Source organism: Vicugna pacos, chromosome 1 (assembly GCF_048564905.1).
Source record: "Vicugna pacos chromosome 1, VicPac4, whole genome shotgun sequence".
Classification (NCBI taxonomy): domain Eukaryota; kingdom Metazoa; phylum Chordata; class Mammalia; order Artiodactyla; family Camelidae; genus Vicugna; species Vicugna pacos.
This window is the reverse complement of record NC_132987.1, coordinates 21,318,477-21,338,363: the sequence shown is the minus strand read 5'-3', so window position 1 is coordinate 21,338,363 and position 19,887 is coordinate 21,318,477. Positions and strand designations below refer to the sequence as shown.

Below are 19,887 nucleotides of genomic sequence, written 5' to 3'. Positions count from 1 at the left end.
TTTCATTAAAAAATCAAATGTACAGGGGCATGAAAAGATGCGCAGCATCACTGACCATCAGGGAAATGCAAATCCGAACCACAGTGAGATATCTCCTCACACCTGTTAGAATGGCTAGTGTCAAAAAGACAAGAAATAACGTGTGTTGGCAAAGCTGTGGAGAAAAGGAAACCCTTGTGCACTGCTAAATGGAATGTAAATTGGTGCAGCTATGGTGGAAAACAGTATGGAATTTCCTGAAAAGATTAAAAATAGAGTTACCATATGATCCAGCAATTCCACTTCTGAGTATTTATCCGAAGCAAATAGGAATGCTAATTCAAAAAGATATCTGCACCCCTATGTTCATTCCAGCATTATTTACAATAGCCAAGATATGGAAACAAACCTAAATGTCTATCAATGCATGAATGGATAAAGAAGATATGAGATATATATATATATACACACACACACATACATATATACATATACACACAATGGAATATTATTCTGCCATAAAAAATGAAATCTTATCATTTGTGACAACAAGAATGGACCTTAATGACATTATGCTAAGTGAAATAAGTCAGACTGAAAATGACAGATACATATGCATGGGGTAGGGGTGGGCAAGATGGGTGAAGGGGGTCAAAAATATCAATTTCCAGTTTCTGCATCCAGGATATAATGTACAGCATGGTGACTATAATTAATACTCTATTGTATACTTTAAAGTTGCCAAGAGAATAAGTCTCAAAAAGTCCTCGACACACACAAAAAAATTTTGTACCTATGTATAGAGATGGATGTTAACTAGACTTATTGTGGTGATCATATCACAATATATACAAACAGCAAATTGTGTTGTGCACCTGAAATTAATATAACGTTGCATGTCAGTTACACCTCAATAAAATTTTTAAAAAGAAAAAAAAACTAAATGAAACCACAGCAGAATATTTCTTTTCCGTATTAACCAATCACTGTAATCAATAATATTGAACCCAATGCAACGATCATCTATGAAATCATACAATCTGCTATTTGCCTCTTTGTAGAGATCTGGGTTATGGGAAGCCCCCTGGTAACAACAGATGTTAACTGTTTACAGGAAAATGCTCTTTACGTGAAATGTACCTTCCAGCCATGCCTGATCAATATATAGTTGTCACATACTGCATGCACACAAGCCTTACTCGGCATCATTCTTTTCGGGGACTTTCTAACCAGATCAAACTGGTGACCATATTTAAAAACACTTATGGTTGAGCTTTGGGCCAAGGTGCAACAGTGGGTTTTTTTTTTTTTCCTCATCCGTTGTGCTTATTTAAGTATTTATAAAGTTTTCCAACAACAACCATTTTAAAAGCTTAAAATGGAAGTGAGGACCATATGAGGGAGTAAGTGCCTTTACTGGAGGTGTTCAAGGCTGGTTACAACAGCCTCACAGGAGGCAGCACCCTGTAAAGGAGAGTGGAGAGTTTGGAATTAACGGTTTGCCTCTGGGTCTGCCACTCCACTGCTTCACATCTCAGAGCCTCTGATCTCTTGTCTGAAAATGGGGAGAGCGGATTTATCCTGCAAAGAGTATCCTGAGAATTAGAGACAATATATGTAAAGTGTCTATCCCAGTACCTGAATACAGTATTCGATCAATAAATTGAATCAACTACCATAAATGGGAAGAGAGTTGGACTAGATGACCAGCTCTCTGGATGACCAAAGGATTACATGACATCCCTATATAAGATTCCAACCTGTTAAAGATTTAAACTACTGAAAAGAATTTCCCCAATCACAAATAGGTGCTGAGTGCTTACTATGTGCAGAGCATGCTGTCTCAAGGAAAACTGTCCACAAATAATGAGGAACAGGAACTCAATCATCTAGCTTATACACTTGTATCGCTGTTTTTAAAGTTAAATAAATGGAAGCCACCTAAACGGCCCTACCCAGAAATCCTCCTCCCCACAGAGTAACTGTGAATTAGGGTGAATATAACATGTAAATATGAGGCCTTTGTTGGAAGACAAGACAGGCTCAAGTCAGGAAACAGGAAAGGCAGAATTGGGAGAAATAACTCCAGACTGGAGACTGTTAGCTCAGGGAAGCTGTAGGTGGGGCTGAAGGAGTGGGCAGTTCTGGTCAGAGCTTAGGGACCGTCGGCTGAAAGATGGCGACCCCGTAACACCCTTTCCAGTGACCTGAGAGGTAGGAAAGCGGAGTACCTCCTGGACATGGGAGAGGGGATGGAAGCACCCGGACAAACCAGAGCAACGGACTATAGGGCAGAAATCAACAAACAGTTTTGATCATGAGCCTTTATCAGCCAGTGTTTAGCTGTTCCTCGTGCCCCAACATGTTATTTATAAATGACCTGCATGGACTCCATATTAAGTGTATGATACAGCCTTCACAGAGTACAGGCATTTAAAAGTTGTGACATGTTATTCTCTTGAAACAGAAGTTGTGACATGTTATCCTTAACCTGAATCAGTCTTCTGGTACACCCGACTTTAGAGAACACTGGGAGAGAGCAGGTGAACTTGTGTGGGAGAGAGGGGAGTATGGAGCTGTCACTCCCGGCATAGAACCTCAAAAGAAAAAAACACCCTCTGCAGGACTCCTTTAGCTCTTCTTTGAAAGGGAACCCATGTCAGTAACTGGGCAGGAACAGTGCCAGATAAGAACTCAATCTCCCACCACTCACTCTCTCTCTCACTTCCAGCCCTCTACCTGGACTTTGGATTGCATTTTGCCCTGAAAGTTGCCATGGTGACAGCTGATGCCACTTGTGGAAGGTGTTCCACCATTAGGAAGCTTGGACCCTGTAATCTGGTAGAGACCATATCTATGGAAGAGTTTGGACTATACCAATGACAACTGTTTTCAACTTGAGGGAAAGGAAGCATTTTGCTTAGACTGTATATTCTAAATTTATTTGTTTTATTATTATTTGGGGGGGTAATTGGGTTTTTATTTACTTATTTTTAATTGAGGTACTGGGGAATCCAACCCAGGACCTTGTGCTTGCTAGGCACGCACTCTACCACTGAGCTATACCCTCCCCCTTAGGCTGTATATTCTAAAGCGAGGGATTGAACCTTATGGAGTTCTCTTCATAGAGAGCCGTGGTACAATTAAGCACTGGGTCCATACCGGGTTTTGTTTGTCTGTTTGGTTGGTTTTGGCTAAAAATGAGGCTAGCAAAAAATTATTTCCTCCCAAAACAGCTGGAGTATTAACAAATATCCTAGCATATTTTTTTTTTGCAGGTTTTACAAATCTGTCGTAATCCTTATTAGAAAACATCACATTTGCTGTGGAATTTTTATATATGCTTTATCTTATTACTATAGACAGAAACACAAATAAACCTATAGTTGGTCTATAAGAGCATCACCAGAGCAAACCATCAGGGCAAAAGCATTCGTCCTGCTTGCTACAGTTCCTATATATGATTGATTTTTGCAGCCAGGACACCTTAATACCCAAATGTTCAGAGCCTCCACAGAATTGCAATAAACATATTTGTGGCCTTAGTTTGACAAGATTCCAATTGGAAGAACTAGCTGGTTTCTGCCTCTAAACGCTGGCACTGGCTTTCCAATGTGATACCTGGTGACTCTTCTCTGTCAAGAACTTGGTAGTCAGTTCTGGTTACCTTAGAGATGCCTTATCTCCTGGGGCACCTTCAGGGAATGCAGCCAGCCCGCTGCTTCTATCTGTTTAGCCAAGCCCAGGGGACATGACTGGGGCTGTCACTGACAAGAGGGAGTTAGTTTACTGGAGTTAAAATAAATTATGAAACCCAGCCCGTGTAGGATATGGTGAACAGTGTTTTGCATCTGAAAAACCTTAAGAAAAATTAATCCAATAGATTGGTAGTAATTGAGGAAAAGTCATATTGCTGGGTTTGGGCTTTTTTAAATAAGTTAGGTCAATTTTGCTGCTTTTGTAGTTCCTTTTGACTTGGCTTTGTCAAGGTTTAGCCAGAACACCTATCTTGGTTGGCACCAGAGAGCTTTCAGAAACACCACGTCATGACAGCAACTGATTTTAGGCCTCATGTGGGGTGGGCAATGGATAAGAAAAGAGAAAAGCAGAAATCACAAAGACTTTCTGAAAAACTCACAGGAATGTTACAACAGATTTTCTTGACTTCATAAAATACTGAGTGCTTTAAAGGACACAGTACCTTATTATAGCCAGTCTTACCACTCTTAGTCATAAAGATAAATGTTATTCTATCTAACCAGTTTTTTTACATCCATTTACAATCAATTCCATTATTTTACTTGATGTGAACTTTCTATTATATTCTCCCTGATTATGTAAGTGAGCTGATTATACAACTAAGAGGTTGGCAAATATGGGAATTATTATAAGATCAACATTTTTTTTTAAAGGCTACAGCTCAGGTTGTTTGTGGAGCAACAAAGAGAATATAAAAAAATCTTCTTCTGGTCTGCCCTGGATTCAGTTTTATTGATCCTAGGATTGATTTATAAATGTCTGAACCATAATTCCTTTTACAAATTAGCCTGGGTCCTTAGTCCAGATGTGAAAGGAAATTAGGCTTTGCTTTAAAACAACAAGGCTATAGACAGTGGCAAAACAAATTGCTAGAACAAAAATACTGGCTAAGTAACTACAACAGTATCTCATTTAATTAAAATCCATTAATCAGGAATTTGTGATAGTTCAGAAAGGCACAAGACCCAAGTGTACCTTTGGCCTAATGTGTAAGAGTTTGCTATATCAATAACTAGCGGAAAACATTTTTTTTTCTTTTTTGAAAGAGAAAGCTGAAACTTCTAAAGAGACTGTTTCTAGTAGCCTTAGGTAAATTTAGACATTTACAATACTAAATGATTTCTTAGTTATAAATAATTCTTATCCATAACTTCAGTCTTTCTGAGCCACCAATAAGTAAATCATCCTTGATCTAATTATAGGATTTGTTGTAGTGATTAAGGTAGCCTTTCATTTATAAAATGAAAATGAAAGCCTTTTCCTAAACCAGACTATCCTTTCCCTACTAGTTTCCTTTGAGCAAATCAGATTGTTGGATGTTCTGCTTTAAGTACATGAGATCTAGAAGCAGCCTGCTGGGGTCCAATCCCTCTCCTACCAAGAGGGCATTTTATTTGTGGTCCCAGTGCCTCCACTTCCTTATCTGCAAAATGGGAAAAATAATAATGCCTCAAAGATTTAAAACTGTAAAAGCACTTAGCATGGTGCCTGGTTCCTTAAAAGTTAGCTCTTGCTCCCATGACACTATCAGTGATGCAAGGCAAACTCAGTCACACCCTCAGGGCATCACTAAGAGAAACTTCTCTGAAATGTTAAACATTTTACAGGAGGCAGGCTCTTTTGCCCCTCTTTTCACAAGGCTCAGGGGCATATTTTCACACCGTAGTGCATCACAACCGTTTTCCATTCTTCAGTCTTCCTTTTTTCTGGCCTCCAGCCATCCAACCTAGCCTGCCAGGTACTTCTGCTTAATTATGCAAAAGCTTTTTTCAAGCCACTCCTCCCAGTCCCTACGAGTTTATCTCTGTTCTCTTTTCAGTTCAGGTTAGAATGCACCTCCTCCCTGAATCCTCCCTCTCAGCGCTCCCCGTTCTGATCACCTCTTGACTCGGGCACAGTTCTGCTTGGGAATCCCTTTTTAATAAATCTCACAACTCATTACAAGCTTTCTGAATCGCCTGGACTTCATCTGAATTTTATCATTAAAACGTGGAGCTTGAGCAGCCTGCCCTGAATGGTAGGACTTCGGGCTCCAAACAAGATTCCTAGTTAAAGACACAAGAACAGGAGTACGGGAGAGCTGCGGCCCCTGAGGGCTGGTGAGCGCGACCACAGGTCAGTTTAGAGGACGGTTCGTTTGTACAGGACAAGGACTAAGGGAGGTTAGTGACGCACCTGAATAAGTCCGCTAGACGAAAGGAGATTAATGCTTGACATGGTGTCGAGAGTGGGAACCGCGCGCGCGCAGGCGCGCGCGCACACACCCCCGAAAGAAGGGCAGTCCCAGGTATCTGACAATGATATGGTCCCAAGCCAGACACGGCCTCAAAGCTCCCTCTCCCCTACCCCCGATTTCTGGAGCGCTCCGACCCCCTCCGGAGATTACTGTTAGCACATCTCTGCGCCCTGGCCCAGCTCCGGCTCGCCGGCCGCCCTCCCCTACCACCCCCTACCCAGAGACCGCAGCTCCCCGCCCCCCGCGAACGCGGCTCCCCAGTGTCCTCTCGAACGCCCAAGTGGCTGTCGGGTTTCGAATCCGCGCGTCGACTCTCGCCCTCTGCGCGGGCTGCCGAGTCGCGGGCGGAGACTTTGGCCCCCGCATCTATCATTAACGAGCCAGCTCGGGCTTCTGCGACCCGAGGAGGGGGGATGGTACGGAACTCGAGACAGGGGACAACTCTATCCCACGAGGCGGCCACGAAACACTAGCCGGGGAGGCCCCCGCCCTCCCTCGGTGCGCACTTCCCTCCCTCCCTCTAGCGCCTCGGCTCCCACATCCCCGCCTCCCGCACCGGGGGCGGTGGCGGCGGCTGCGCCCGCACCGCGCGATGCCCAGTCACCGCAGCAGCGCCGCCGCCGCCGCAGTCAGCCGCGCCGCCGCCGCTGCTGCCGCAGCGCGGGCGGCCGCGAGCAGGTAGCAGGGAGCCTGGCGAATGGGCCGCCGAGCCCGGCGCGCTCCTGCCAGTCGCTGCGCGGCTTAGAAATTGATGATTCTTTTTTATTTATTTATTTATTTTTTAGGAACGGTTGCTCCGAGGCTCAGGTCTTCCCTTGAACCTGCAGCGACGCGCCCGGCGCGTGCACAAAGGCTCCGACGGCGGCCGGCGGGGACTGGCGAGCCCGCGGGAGCCGGCGCCAGAGGTCGCCTGTGCGCGCCCTAGTCAAGCCCCGGGCACCATGCCGCGGCGCCTGCAGCCGCGGAGCGCGGGCACAAAAGGCCCGCCCGGCACGACCGCGGCGGCTTCAGAGGCCGCCTCGCGCCCCCACCCCTCGGCCCCCGGGGACCCTCCGGCATCCGCCAAGCCGCTGCTGCGCTGGGACGAGGTGCCCGACGACTTCGTGGAGTGCTTCATCCTGTCGGGCTATCGGCGGCTGCCGTGCACGGCGCAGGAGTGCCTAGCCTCGGTGCTGAAGCCTACCAACGAGACGCTCAACTTCTGGACGCACTTCATCCCGCTGCTGCTGTTCCTGAGCAAGTTCTGCCACCTGTTCTTCCTGAGCGGCCGCGACGTGCCCTTCCACCACCCATGGCTGCTGCCGCTGTGGTGCTACGCGTCGGGGGTGCTGCTGACCTTCGCCATGAGCTGCACGGCACACGTGTTCAGCTGCCTGTCGCTGCGCCTACGCGCCGCCTTCTTCTACCTGGACTACGCGTCCATCAGCTACTACGGCTTCGGCAGCACGGTGGCATACTACTACTACTTGCTGCCGGGCCTGAGTTTGCTGGACGCCAGGGTGATGACCCCGTACGTACAGCAGCGTCTGGGCTGGCACGTGGACTGCACCGGCCTCATCGCCGCCTACCGCGCGCTCGTGCTGCCCGTGGCCTTCGTGCTGGCCGTGACCTGCACGGTGGCCTGCTGCAAGAGCCGCACTGACTGGTGCTCTTACCCGTTCGCGCTGCGCACCTTTGTCTTCATCATGCCCCTGAGCATGGCCTGCCCCATTATGCTCGAGAGCTGGCTCTTCGACTTGCGCGGCGAGAACCCCACGCTCTTCCTGCATTTCTACCGCCGCTACTTCTGGCTGGTGGTGGCGGCCTTCTTCAACGTGAGCAAGATCCCCGAGCGCATCCAGCCAGGCCTCTTCGACATCATCGGCCACAGCCACCAGCTCTTCCACATCTTCACTTTCCTCAGCATCTACGACCAGGTGTACTACGTAGAGGAGGGCCTGCGCCAGTTCCTCAAGGCGCCACCTGACGCGCCCACCTTCTTGGGCACCGTGGGCTACATGCTGTTGTTGGTCGTCTGTCTGGGGCTGGTCATCAAGAAGTTCCTCAGCAGCGCCGAATTCTGCAGTAAAAAGTGAGCCTCCGCCTCCGAGGAGGCGGCCGGCTCAGCCTATCTGTTGGGAGTTTCTGTTGTTGCTGTTGTTGGTTTGTTTTCAAGTTTTGTTGTGTTTCCTTCTTTGCTCCAGGAGGGTGCTGCAAAACCACAGGGAAAAATTAAAGGGGGTCTCACTGCTTTGGGCCCTTGGACGAGGGAGGTGGGTTAATCAGGAGGGAGAGAGCAGCTGGTTCTTGCCCCTGAAAAAAAATTCAGGTGGTGTCTGTGACATCCAGGGATTTTTCTAAGGCAGCGAATAAAACCGCAAACATTTAGATTTTCCCGTCATCTTCTCTGCCAGAGGTAATAACAAGTAGCTCTTGTGAGGTCAGGCCTGCGGTAAAGAGGGTAAGTAGACAAAATCCCTGGCTACTTCCATTTCAGTCTGAGGAATGCTTGGATTTGTCAAAGAATAGAGCTTTGTAGGACGCGAGCATGAAGACACAAACCCAGGGCTTAACCTACTAGAAAATGCATGGAATGTGAACACACGTTAATTATTTCAAAATGTTTCTCATACGTTATTTAAATAGTAATATATACAACGATTTTTCATAATTTATGAAAGCCTGTGATCTGCACTGAATTTTCTTTGTCATGTAGTTTTGAGTTTTTGCAGCCCGTCTGCACTGCGTACTCTTGAACTGGACATCAGGGCAAGCTGCTTGAGCGTTCTCACTTTTTTAAACAGTATTTTTTGAAGGCCTGTGTGCGTCATGATATAACTGTGATTTCTCCTACCTTAGGAACTCTGGTTAAACTATTGGGAAGGAGCTCGGTTTGTATAGATCCCAGTTTCTTGTTTACTTTCATGTATTCCACAAATCCCATCCTATTTTTTTTTGTTTTGTTTTTAATCTTAATTTTCCCTTCTCTACTAATTTAAATTGCCACTGGAATAAATGTGCCTTTTGAAGCAATGCCCAAGTGACTGGTCCTCACATACAGCTTCTTGCATGGGGAGAGCAGTAGGAGTAAGCTGTTCGTATTTCCTTACAAATCAAGGTTTGACATTCCACCCAGGAGGGAAGGAAGGTGCTGTTGGTTGTCAGTTTGGGGTAGGACCGAAAGTGGCTTACCAGGACATGCAGAGCATTTGGCTTCTCTGCAAGGGGAAGACGCCAGCCCACTATTGTGGCTGTGGTTCTTAATGCAGCCATCATGAAAGGTGAGAGGACACTGTTCTAGACTGAGCCCATCTAGCCTTGCTTAAAATTAAAATTGTAATGTTCAGGAATAAATATGGCAGTTATATTATGAAAGTCAGGAGGATGTTACTTGGGTCGTAACTGAAAATTTTGAGCTGCCTAAGGTTACCTTGGCCTAGTTAAGCACCAAACTCTTGTTTGGATCCAGACCATGGAGATGAATGGCAGGCACCCTAAATCGCTGGAAAATTAGTGAACACGCTCCTGAAATCCTGTCTGACAACCACATTGGCCAGTGTTATGAGAATAAGTGCTAACCAGCACCTGAGGTGGCAACTCTAGATGAACACAAACCACGAAGGTGGCTTATTTAAATATTTATCGCACTTCCTGACAAGTCTTTTTGGTTAAGAGGCAAATAAGTCATTGAATGAGGAAGTCTTGACTTCAGTGGTATGATTGAGATAAAGCACATAAGGTGGATGAACACTTACCTCAGCAGCGGTAGGCTGGCACCCCTACCAAGACTGCTGTTTTTGTTTATGCTTTTAATTGCTACTGTATTTGTAAACAGGGAGGCTCAGCACAGTTCCCCAGAGGAACCAGTATCCTTGTGTGTTCATTTGCATACAGAAGATAACTATATATGGCTATATTTAACTTAGGACTTCTTAATGGGATCACAAATAACACTTTGCACGTTTGCTGATGGGTGTCAGTGTCTCTTTCGCAAAGTGCAAGGAGATTCTTTTCAGGTTACAGAGGCTGAATAATTGTGCCTGCCACGGTTGATATTCCTCAGCTGTGAGGTAATTCAGTACCTGCATTCAAGGACAACTGTGGAAATCAGGATGTTTCCACAGGCAAACTTAACTTGCATGTCATTGTTGTCTCTTCTAGAGCCCCAGAGACTGTTAGTTTGGTGACTAGAAAAACAGGTTGAGGAGTATTTTGGATCCTCCTTGTAAAATGGGACCTCCTTTTTCAAAAGAAACTTTCTAGAGACAGACTGTTAGAAAAGAGTTGATGAGTTGGAGAACAGGAAATAAACCCTGTATCTGTCATTTTAAATTTTTGTTGGAGAACTTCCGGGTCCTCAAACGGAATTCTCTTCTTGCTCTGTGTCTTTGTCCTTAAGCAGAGGCCACTTAAGGATAAAATTATACCCATATCACTTTCAAGTGATTATGATGCATGAGCCCAGTAAGATGACACACTTTTCTCCTGGAAGGTTTCAGCAGCGAAGTCTCACTTTACTTCCTAGACTTTTCCTTCCTGCACTTCCCCTTTCTCATTCCACCTTAGCTTTTATAGACCACACACAACATTGACAGAGGACATTTTAGTTGAAAACAGCGGTTTGGCTTCACTTCATGTCTCCAAATAGGTACTGTATACACTGCCTAAGACCAGGGATGATGTGTGCAGCTATAGATGGTATTTGCTAAATTTTATCGGATTTCTGTCAGGATAAATGATATTTTAGAATCAGCAAATACTTACTCTGTCTCCACATTCACATGGAGCTATCCAGGTATATTACATATTTCAGGGGTACTAGGGCAAGCTGGATAAAATCTCTTTTAAAATATTTTTTCACTCTGTCCATTTTGCCACATCCTTTAAAATTCAGGCTTGGTTGATTGTGGTCAGCTGTTTGAAATGTAGGACAAATGACTCCATTCTCTCTGTACCACCGATTTTGGCAGTAGAATTGTGAAGCCTATTATGTAATGCATCTTCTTTTCCCTTGTTAGTCATGATCTAGATGACATCTCAAAGAGCAGAATCAGAGAGTCACGCCTGGGAAATGAGGGTGTTTGACTTCCATGCCTGTCACCCTGTGGGTTGGTCTCTGGGGTTGACTCAGGCTGATTTAGATGGCTAAGGAAGGTGGAGGGGGGTTCCTTTCTTCTCTCGTTCTTGTATCTGTACCTTCAGGTGAAGAGGATGACCTTCCCAGAGAGAGGAAGTGAGTTCTTTGGTCATGTCATGGCTGGCTTGTAAAAATAAACGTGATGTTTTCCACTGGCCATACACTTTCTATAAATAGCCCAGGAAGAAAGGATGGGGCTTCAGAGCTGGCCCTCTTGTGTTTCCATTCATAAGTCCTGCCTCTAAGTGATGGCAGTCAAAAACCATTTCACCTAATTTCATCATCATTTTGAAGACTGCAAAATTGGGGGATGGTGGTGATTATTAGTAACTTTTTTCTAATTTGGTGCTGAATTGGAGAGCCAACAGCAATAATAAACAGGGATTTCTAATCTTCAAATCTCTTCACAACTTTATTTAATCTGCACAAAGCTATAGCAGGAAACAAGTACAGGAGGAGTTATCTTCATTTCAAGCTTATACCGCTGGTCCAAGGTGACAGAGTTAGAATGTGGAGGTGATGGTGTGCTTCGTAGTTTGCATGGCTGTGATGTCTGGCCAAGTACATCAACGCTAATTGGATATATATATATATTTTTCCCCTTAAATGACCCTTTAATTATAAAACAGAGCAAAGTAAAATATGGCTATCCTTGAATTTAAGTTTTAAAATGTGATCAGCCACTTAGGTAGTTTTTATCACCTTGGATTGTTCATCTGTTGAAGTTTGCCATCGCTGACTTCACTCTGTCAGGGTCCTTTACATTGCTTTTCGTTTGTTGGTTTCTGTAACCCCTTTAGTGATCACTGAGCAGCTTTTGCATGTAAGGCAAAGCAAGGATCCATCCGTATGATTACAGCAGTTACCCTTTTGTCTGCTGGTGGGACAGACGTAGGTGCACCAGAAAGGCCCTCTGGCCAGGGACCAAGCTCTGGCCCTGGCCGTGAGCACAGTGCCTAAGCCGCTGAGCTTGGTTGTTTCTATGTCTGTTAGCTTAAGAACAATGCATAGTATTTTATTTCAATTAACATGCTAACTTACCCACAGTCAATTTCTTTACTTTTTTTTTTCTGTCTGCTTCTAGGCCTATGTGAATTTTATTGGTAAAAATAACTAGAAAGGTCAATGTATAATCCACGTGAAGGGAGAGCAAGCATACGTAAATGTTAAAAAATTTATCGTGACTCCTAATTAATAAAGACACTACTATCGATCACTTTGGAAGGTTAGTAGTATTCACAGCACTATGAAGCAAGGTTCATCCAAAGTGCCTAAACTGCGACGTCGTCATGAACTGTCTGCATTTCATAGATAGCATGATGAAGTTTCAAAAAATGCGAGCTAACAAAAAAGTGAGCTTAAATGCTGCTATCTCCAAAGATTAGCTAACATTAACTCATGTTCTTTAGCCTTTTCCCTCTTTTAAGGTCTTTGTGTCGTAACCTATGAAAACTGTCATAGAAAAAAATTAATCTGGAGGGAATTATAACGAAAAAGTATCAGATGTTAAAAAAAAAATAGGAAGAAGATGTGGGAAGCAGGGAACCAGGAGGATTAGATTTAAACAATCAGAGTGGGACAACAAGTTCAACCATAAACAATTTGATATTTTGTCCCTGGAAAAGCATGTGCACCTCCATGGCATTAGCTCTCAAATAGGCAAGTGAGGAATTCTGTTTGGCAGCCTGACCACATCCTGTAGCAATATACCTGAGCTCTAGTGCCTAGGTATATTTTGAGTAGCACACTTACCTCTGGTTTAATGTCCTTAATTTGTTTTCATAAAATTAAGGCATAAAGCAAAAAGGCATTAGGAGGTAGCACCAGCCAATTGTAAATCACCTTTTGAGTCGTTTTCTTGAATGATTGCCAATATTCTCTGACATGTCGCCAGACAAAAAGCGCACAAGTCTAGATAAACGGAAAAAAGGAAGCAGTCATTGGTGGACGCTGAGCACCACTGTATTCCATTGTGATGGGATGCACATCTTCCTACTGAAGATTTTATTCCTTCAGTAATGATGAATAATTATTTCTTCATTGTGAAAATGGATGTCCACTCTTCTTAGTCACTATTCCAAAACTAGGACAAATTTTTATTGCCGTTAAAAAAGGACAAACGGATTGCATTTCTGGTTTGCAGATTTCTAACCAGTTGGTGGGCTTTTTATTCAGACCAGCTTTTTAAGAGTCTGTGAGTGCATTGCAGAATTAGAGTATTTATAGGTCGAGGCCAAAAATGCTCATTTGGCTGTTAATTGTGGCAGGATGTGACTTCGGAAGGCTCTGAACACATACCTAGATGCAGCAAAATGCTCACTTATTGACTATTTACCTCCATGGAGAACAGCTTTTGGTTTGAGCTTTTGAAAATGTTCTCCAATGTATTGTGCTTCTAAATGAAATGCATGATCTTTGATACTTTTTGTTCTTGAACAATCTCTGAAAGCTATTGCAAACGTGGCACTTCTTGATTGTGTAGAATTATTCTCGAATGTGTAAAAGTGGCTGGCCACCTTTCTCATGCCTTATACTCCACCTAAAATATGCAATGAGCACTCAAGTAGGAGCGGAGGGTCTTCAGTTGGTTTTTTAACCAAGCTGTAGAGACAGCCCTGCTCCTCACGGCTCACCCCAACATTGAGAAAGGACACCATGTAAATAAACCCTTGTTTCCAGATGAAGGGAGGACAGGGACATGTTAATTTCATTTCTTCTGTTAGTTCCATCTCTAGTTAGAAAGCATGATCTGTTTTTAATATGCTGGATGCAAAAAAGAAAACTAACAGGAAAAATTTTTAGAGAAGTACTCTAATTTTATATTTTAAAAGTTTATAGCAGCAGTTTGTTTGTAAAAACAGGCCTTAGCACATAGATGAGAACCGAGCTTTTTGGAAAGACTCATCTTTTGTCCTGCGAGTTTAATCACCTTGAGCTCTTACCCAAATGATAAAGACCTAGTAGGTCTTTAAAAATGTAAATAATGTATAGTTTCAAGAAGGATAAAACCCTTTTTTAAAAAAGAAGAAAATAGGTCAGTTATGTCATAGGTGTGTAACAAGGCTAAATTTAAGTCTTTTTAAAATTATAGTTAGAAACTTCATTAAATTCACTCTCCCAGCAAGGCTTAGCACAGAGGGTCTAATTTTCTACAGAGCTTTTCTTTTATGGATGCTATGAGCCAAATGATTCCAACTAAGCAACTGGGTACCCAGGCAAGAAAGAAATGAGGCTCAGTTGACTTTAATGGGGGTGCAATCACCGTGAATATCACAGCCAGTGAAATGTGCTGCCGCAGACTCTCTGCCCCATGTTTCTTTGGAGCAAAAAGAAGAATACCCCAGCCATCACCCCACAGGCCAGGAAAAGGCTGTCTGTGTTTCAGGGCTGGGGGACGGGTCAGGGGATGCCGTGGCCACGCTTTCCTCTGAGTAAAGCGCATGGAAGCCCTGAACTCTCCCCATTTCAGCCTTCTCCCCGACCATGTCCGTCAGCCCTGAAGCCTTCACTTTCCACAAACTCAGCCTTGAAGACGGCAGGTTTCTAAAAGGATGCCCCCTGTGTATTTAAGCCTTCTCAAACCATCTGCCTTAGGAAGTTCATCCATTTCTAAACGAAGGATTTAAACACAATTACTGTACTCAGATTTACCAGAATGTACAACCAGCAGGTCCCCTTTTGCAGTAAAGGGCATTAGTTGAAGGGCCATACTCATTTTTTTTCCTCAGGGCAGAGGCAGAGGGAGGATTTAATAGTGACCAAATAGAGACCTCCTGGTGTCAGTGTTCTGTTTTGTTTTTTTAAGTTCATTTAATGGTGATAGTGAAGGAAGAAAGAAGTAAAAGATGATGCAGGCACGAAAAAAGAAACTGAACAATGTTTTCCCACTGTTTGCTAAATCAATTCGTCTTAGGCTACCTTAACTCCAGTCACCACCTACATCCTAAACAGCCGTGTTTAGCAAGCTGGCGATGCTTTCTTGGGATGTGTGGACTTCCAGCAGGGACTACAGTGTGGTTTCAAACCGTTGGTGAATTCTGCCAGAAAAGCATTATTTAATCATAATTCCACATTACCTGATAAATTAAGCGAAATATTCCATAGAAATAGATAACACTTGGTCAGTTCTGTGCATGTAACTGAACAAAATCGTGACTCGTTTCTGTTGTATAGTTTGCTATGATTTTGGTTTTCTGAGACATTTGTTCCCTACGATCTTGAATATGAAAATCTGTAGAAACAATCAACTATGCATTTTTTTGCTGAAAAAACAAATGTATGGAATAAGAATAAATTATTTGTAAGCATCGTGTTTAGGACTGCATTTGTATGACTCTGTGTATGTTCAGAAGATATCCTTCAGCCAACAGATTATTCCTAAATTAATAGTATGTATGACACTAATAAACATGATTAAAAAAAAACAACAACAAGATTTTTCTTACCAATATCAGCAGGCAGAAGGGAAGAATGTAAGTTTTTCCTGAAGAAGCACCGTTAGGATATTACGTTTACAGTTTTAGTTAAATGAAAAAGAAAAGTCATGAGTTTCTTTGAAACCATATCATCTAAGAAAATACTTACATTATCCCAGTAATGAAGCTTTTCCTGACACCTCACTATTTTTCAAGGGTACATGTGGTCCACAGACTTCTGTGCAAATACAGCCTGCCCCAGAACCGTGATATGCATAACTTTGCATCATCTCGGTCCCAAATAATATTCGCAAGGGAGATTCAACTTCAGTTCTTAAGCTCTGTGGTGATTGCTAAGCCTTTAAATCATGTTGACTTTTGTTTCAGGTAGGGGTTTTTGGTTATGAGGAACAGAAAAATCTCTGAATTCAGCATGTAAAGGTTCATAGGCAGGATACTGGGGAATTCCCAGAACACACAGAGCTGACCTCAGGAAGGACAAAGAGCAGGGCAGAACTGGAGACTCCAGCTGGGAACTCCTGCCCCAAGTCAGCGGCTCCCCAGGGTACTGCTACCAGAGAGAGCCAACTTCAGCTGTTTTCTGACCCTGTTATATCTGTCCTCAAATCAGATTCCTGGGAGAGAGTATCTGATTGGCTTAGGTCACATGGCTCTTCAGGTGACCGAGGGTACCGGTGCTTGTGATTTACAGCCCTTTCCAGAACCATGGAGAGGGGAAAGGTTAGTTCCCCAAAGGAAGGGGTGATGGGCAGACAAAAACAACAGCTGTCCACCGCATCATCCATCCCCTTGGCTGTCTGTACACAGGCATACCTCTGTAATCCCCACTCCTGGGGAGCATGAGGACAAGGACGATGGGAGACTGAAGGTTTGGGCTGATGGGTACTATGTAAAGTGCTTGTCCAAGCCCAGTGTCTTACCAATGCGGGCTTGCCGTCCAAGTTCTGGAGCACCTGGTTACAGAAGGAAGGAGGGAAATCCTGCCTGAAACCCACAACTATAGCAACCGCAGCCCAGTGCCCGGCTGGTTAGCTCACACTTTCCATTCTCTGTATGCTTGCCGTGGGAAATACAGATGCTATCTGTGTAATCTGTGTTCTTGCCCCTTTTCCCCAAGTCAACCCAAAGTCCTAGTTTAGAGCTGCAGCCAGCTCCCGACAGCCAGGATCTCCATGTTAATGAATTTCTTTCAGCAAGACATTCAGCCACCCCCCCCCAACTCACTGCACAGGGGCAGAGAAGAACAGGATCACTGAGAGACAAACTCCCACTCACAATAGCATACACTTCTAATAGCAAGCTGTGCCACCAGCACATGGCAGCTGTACCTCCCTTGATGTAGGAAGGACAAGCCCTCCATGAGCTGGCTGTGCGCTGAGCTCCTCAGGTTCCGTGTGCTGGGAGGATCTCTGTCTACCTCGCTCCAAGGCCACTCCATCTCCTGGGCCTGTGCCAGATATCTGCCTGTTTGCCTTTGGATCCATTTCCCCATCCTTCCCATCATTTCTTCTGTGTTGGAGCTGATTCTAGGCCTCCTTCCCTTGACTTTTTGTTAGGTCTTGCCACTCTTCCTTTGTGGTTCCAATTTTTTTCTGGAATCCCTAATCCTGACTGCTGCTGGCTGTCCAAATGTAACCCTGAGAGAAGCCATAACAAGAATAAAACCAGAACATGGAGTGGGGCCAAATAGAGTAAAGCACAAAGGGAGCCTTGATCAAGCTGTGCCTGAAGCCTACCCATTTTTAGACTTTTCCTTATGAGTCAGTACATTCCCTTCATTATACAATCTAGTTTAAGTTGTATTTATTGCATATAATCAGAAGCATCTTAACTGATCCATATGGTTTGCTAACATCCTAGGAATGTATAATAGGATTTGCATATCCCCCATTCCACCTTCACTCAGACAATCCCATATTTTAGGGTCTGCATATTAGATGTTTGAAATAATTCATTCTTAAATTTCTACATTAGGGCTCAGTGCTGCCCAGGGACCCTCCTGTTCCCCATCGCAAGTATTTCATCTCTTTGATCCTCTCACTCCCACTTCTCAAATCTTTCATCCTAACCATTTCCATCTCTTCACACCCCATCTACTGCACATTGTCTCCTGTGTGTTCAACTACTTCTACTCAATATAGTTTTCCCTCTGAACGTTTTAAAATGTGCTACTAGTCTCTCCCTTCTTCTACAAAAAGAGTCACCCTCTCCCCACTGTGTCACACTCTAGCAGCCACCCCCTGCTCTCTCCTCCTTCACAGCCAGGCTTTTGCAAGAGTGGTGTACACTTGTCTTTGTTTTCATACCTCCCACTCACTCCTTCACCCACTGCATTCTGGCTTCATTAATCTCACTAGAACAGTTCTTACAAGATTTCCAACCTCCTCCTTATTGACTCCTGGGTGTTTCTTAGATCCTCTTTTCCATTCCCTTCTGCTGAAACTCTTCCCTTGGCTTCTGTGATCCCATACTCCCTGGATTCCCTCCTACCTCTGTGGCTACTTTTTCACAGCCTCCTTTGCTGACTTCTCTTCCCCTGGTCATGCCTGACATCAATTTTCTCAAAGTGTGAACACAGACCATCTATGATAGTATGCCTTGAGGGCTCAGTTAGCAGCCTGATTCTGCTACTACCTGTCAGCTCTCTGACTCGCAGCAGAGGCGTTGTCATTCTTGCCCCAGGAAGCTCAACCTGCTACTCTTCCAATCCTTCCAGTGGGTTTCTAGCCAACCAGTGCCTGTTAACTAATCCTCTTCAGCCTCAAGTAGCTTGAGTAGCTTGAGTGGATTCTGTTGTCTGCAACTGATGCCAAATTGATACATCAGCTAAGCAGAGAAAGATGGTGATGAGGAGTGCTGGAAATGGGAAGCTATAGCTCTTTATTCCTCAAACCAATCATTGGCAAGTAGTCTATTAAGCCTCTGATTCTTTACCTTTAAGTCTCCTTGGAAGACAAAGCAGATTCTGGATCAGGCAGCTTCTTCAGAGAGTTAGATTCTATTTCAAAGGAAAAAAGGAACATGGGAAAAAGAACTACCTAGGTTTTTTTTCCCTTAATGTTGACTTTAAATAGATGAAAGGAGCCATAATGTGCATACTCAGCATATACATCATATACATCAAGTAAAAGAAATCTAAAATAACAAAACCCATAAAATAGTAAGAGACATTCCCATTTATCAGCCTAGTTTATATAATTTTTATATTGAGATTCAGCTCCTAATCACCCAAAACCCATTAAATATAAAAAATATACAGAATTATATTGGAGAGGAAGCCTACAAGTGCCTGATGTAAAAAATTAATTGTAGTCCTCCATCCTAGTGAAAGGCACTCAGAAGTGAGCCAGCAGCTGCTTGGTTTCCTCTTTCCCTTGGCTTCCTTCTATCCCTGTAATGCATTCCCCCTGCTTCCTCTAGCAGTATCCTAAATTTCCTTTTAGGGAGAGTCCCTCTCTAAACCTTGGTGGGACTGCTGTCCTTGGCTGGGGCGGGGAGGTGGGACTCGCATGTGACCCAAGGTAGGCCTACAAGCCCGGAGCTTCTTTAGATTCTGTACTTACCACGACTTCCCTGCTCATGCCTTCATGCAATTCTGTGAGCCACCCATAGTCTTCGATAAATTATTTCTTTTTTTCTTTTTATGTTAGCCAGAAGGTTTACATTTCCTGCAACTAAAGAAATTTTTTGTTGTTGGTTTTGGAGGGGGAGGTAATTAGATTTATTTATTTATTTATTTATTTATTTATTATTTTTTAATAGAGGTACTGGGGATTGAACCCAGGACCTCATGCATGTTAAGCACCGTGCACCTTATCACTGAGTTATACCCTCCCCCTGCTTCCAACTAAAGAGTATTGATTGAGGACTTCCAGTGTCTGGTCTGGCATGTAAGAAGCTTACAAATTGTCACTCTGTCCTAACAACAACTAAAAATATGAATAAAATAAAATGTCAACAACTCTTCTTGGATTTATTGGAGAAGTGAGATTATGGGGCAAACCACTGTCCTCAAAAGTAGAGATCCAGACAGGTGGATACAGAGAATTAAAACTTATCATGTTAGGAATCCACAGTCAGAAACTTCTGTGGGAACAAGTGCTGGGTTCCTTTTACTGATGCACATCAAGTCTAGTTTTAAATTAAAAATTACAAGGCTACTAGAAGGCGAAAAACTGTTTGAAGGGCCAGAAGCAAGCATCAGAACCAGACTCAGATAAGGCAGGGGTGTTGGAATTCTCAGACTAGGAATTTAAAACAATGATGCTAAAGGCTCTAATAGAAAAAGTCAACAACATGCAAGAACAGATGGCTAATTGTAAGCAAAGAGATGGAAATTCTAAGAAAGAATCAAAAATAAA

General features: G+C 43.7%; 1 protein-coding gene and 1 long non-coding RNA gene across 3 annotated transcripts; one reads left to right on the top strand and one right to left on the bottom strand.

Annotated features, from left to right (window-relative positions):
- Positions 1–1,375: 1,375 nt before the first annotated feature.
- On the bottom strand, positions 1,376–6,145 carry LOC140695688 (uncharacterized). Its single transcript, XR_012071479.1, has 2 exons — positions 5,914–6,145; positions 1,376–1,443 (listed from the first exon to the last, which is right to left on the bottom strand). It is a non-coding gene; the product is annotated as an uncharacterized lncRNA (long non-coding RNA).
- An 88-nt stretch (positions 6,146–6,233) lies between these two features.
- On the top strand, positions 6,234–8,343 carry PAQR9 (progestin and adipoQ receptor family member 9). 2 transcript variants are annotated; one of them, XM_072952231.1, is made up of 2 exons: positions 6,234–6,390; positions 6,760–8,343. In XM_072952231.1, exons 1-2 carry the CDS (start codon positions 6,388–6,390, stop codon positions 8,047–8,049), a joined length of 1,293 nt encoding a protein of 430 aa, XP_072808332.1. In that variant the 5' UTR covers positions 6,234–6,387; the 3' UTR covers positions 8,050–8,343. The 2 variants fall into 2 exon arrangements, with proteins under 2 accessions (XP_072808332.1, XP_072808749.1); XM_072952648.1 differs by having other exon boundaries at positions 6,282–6,472.
- The last annotated feature ends 11,544 nt before the right edge of the window (positions 8,344–19,887 follow it).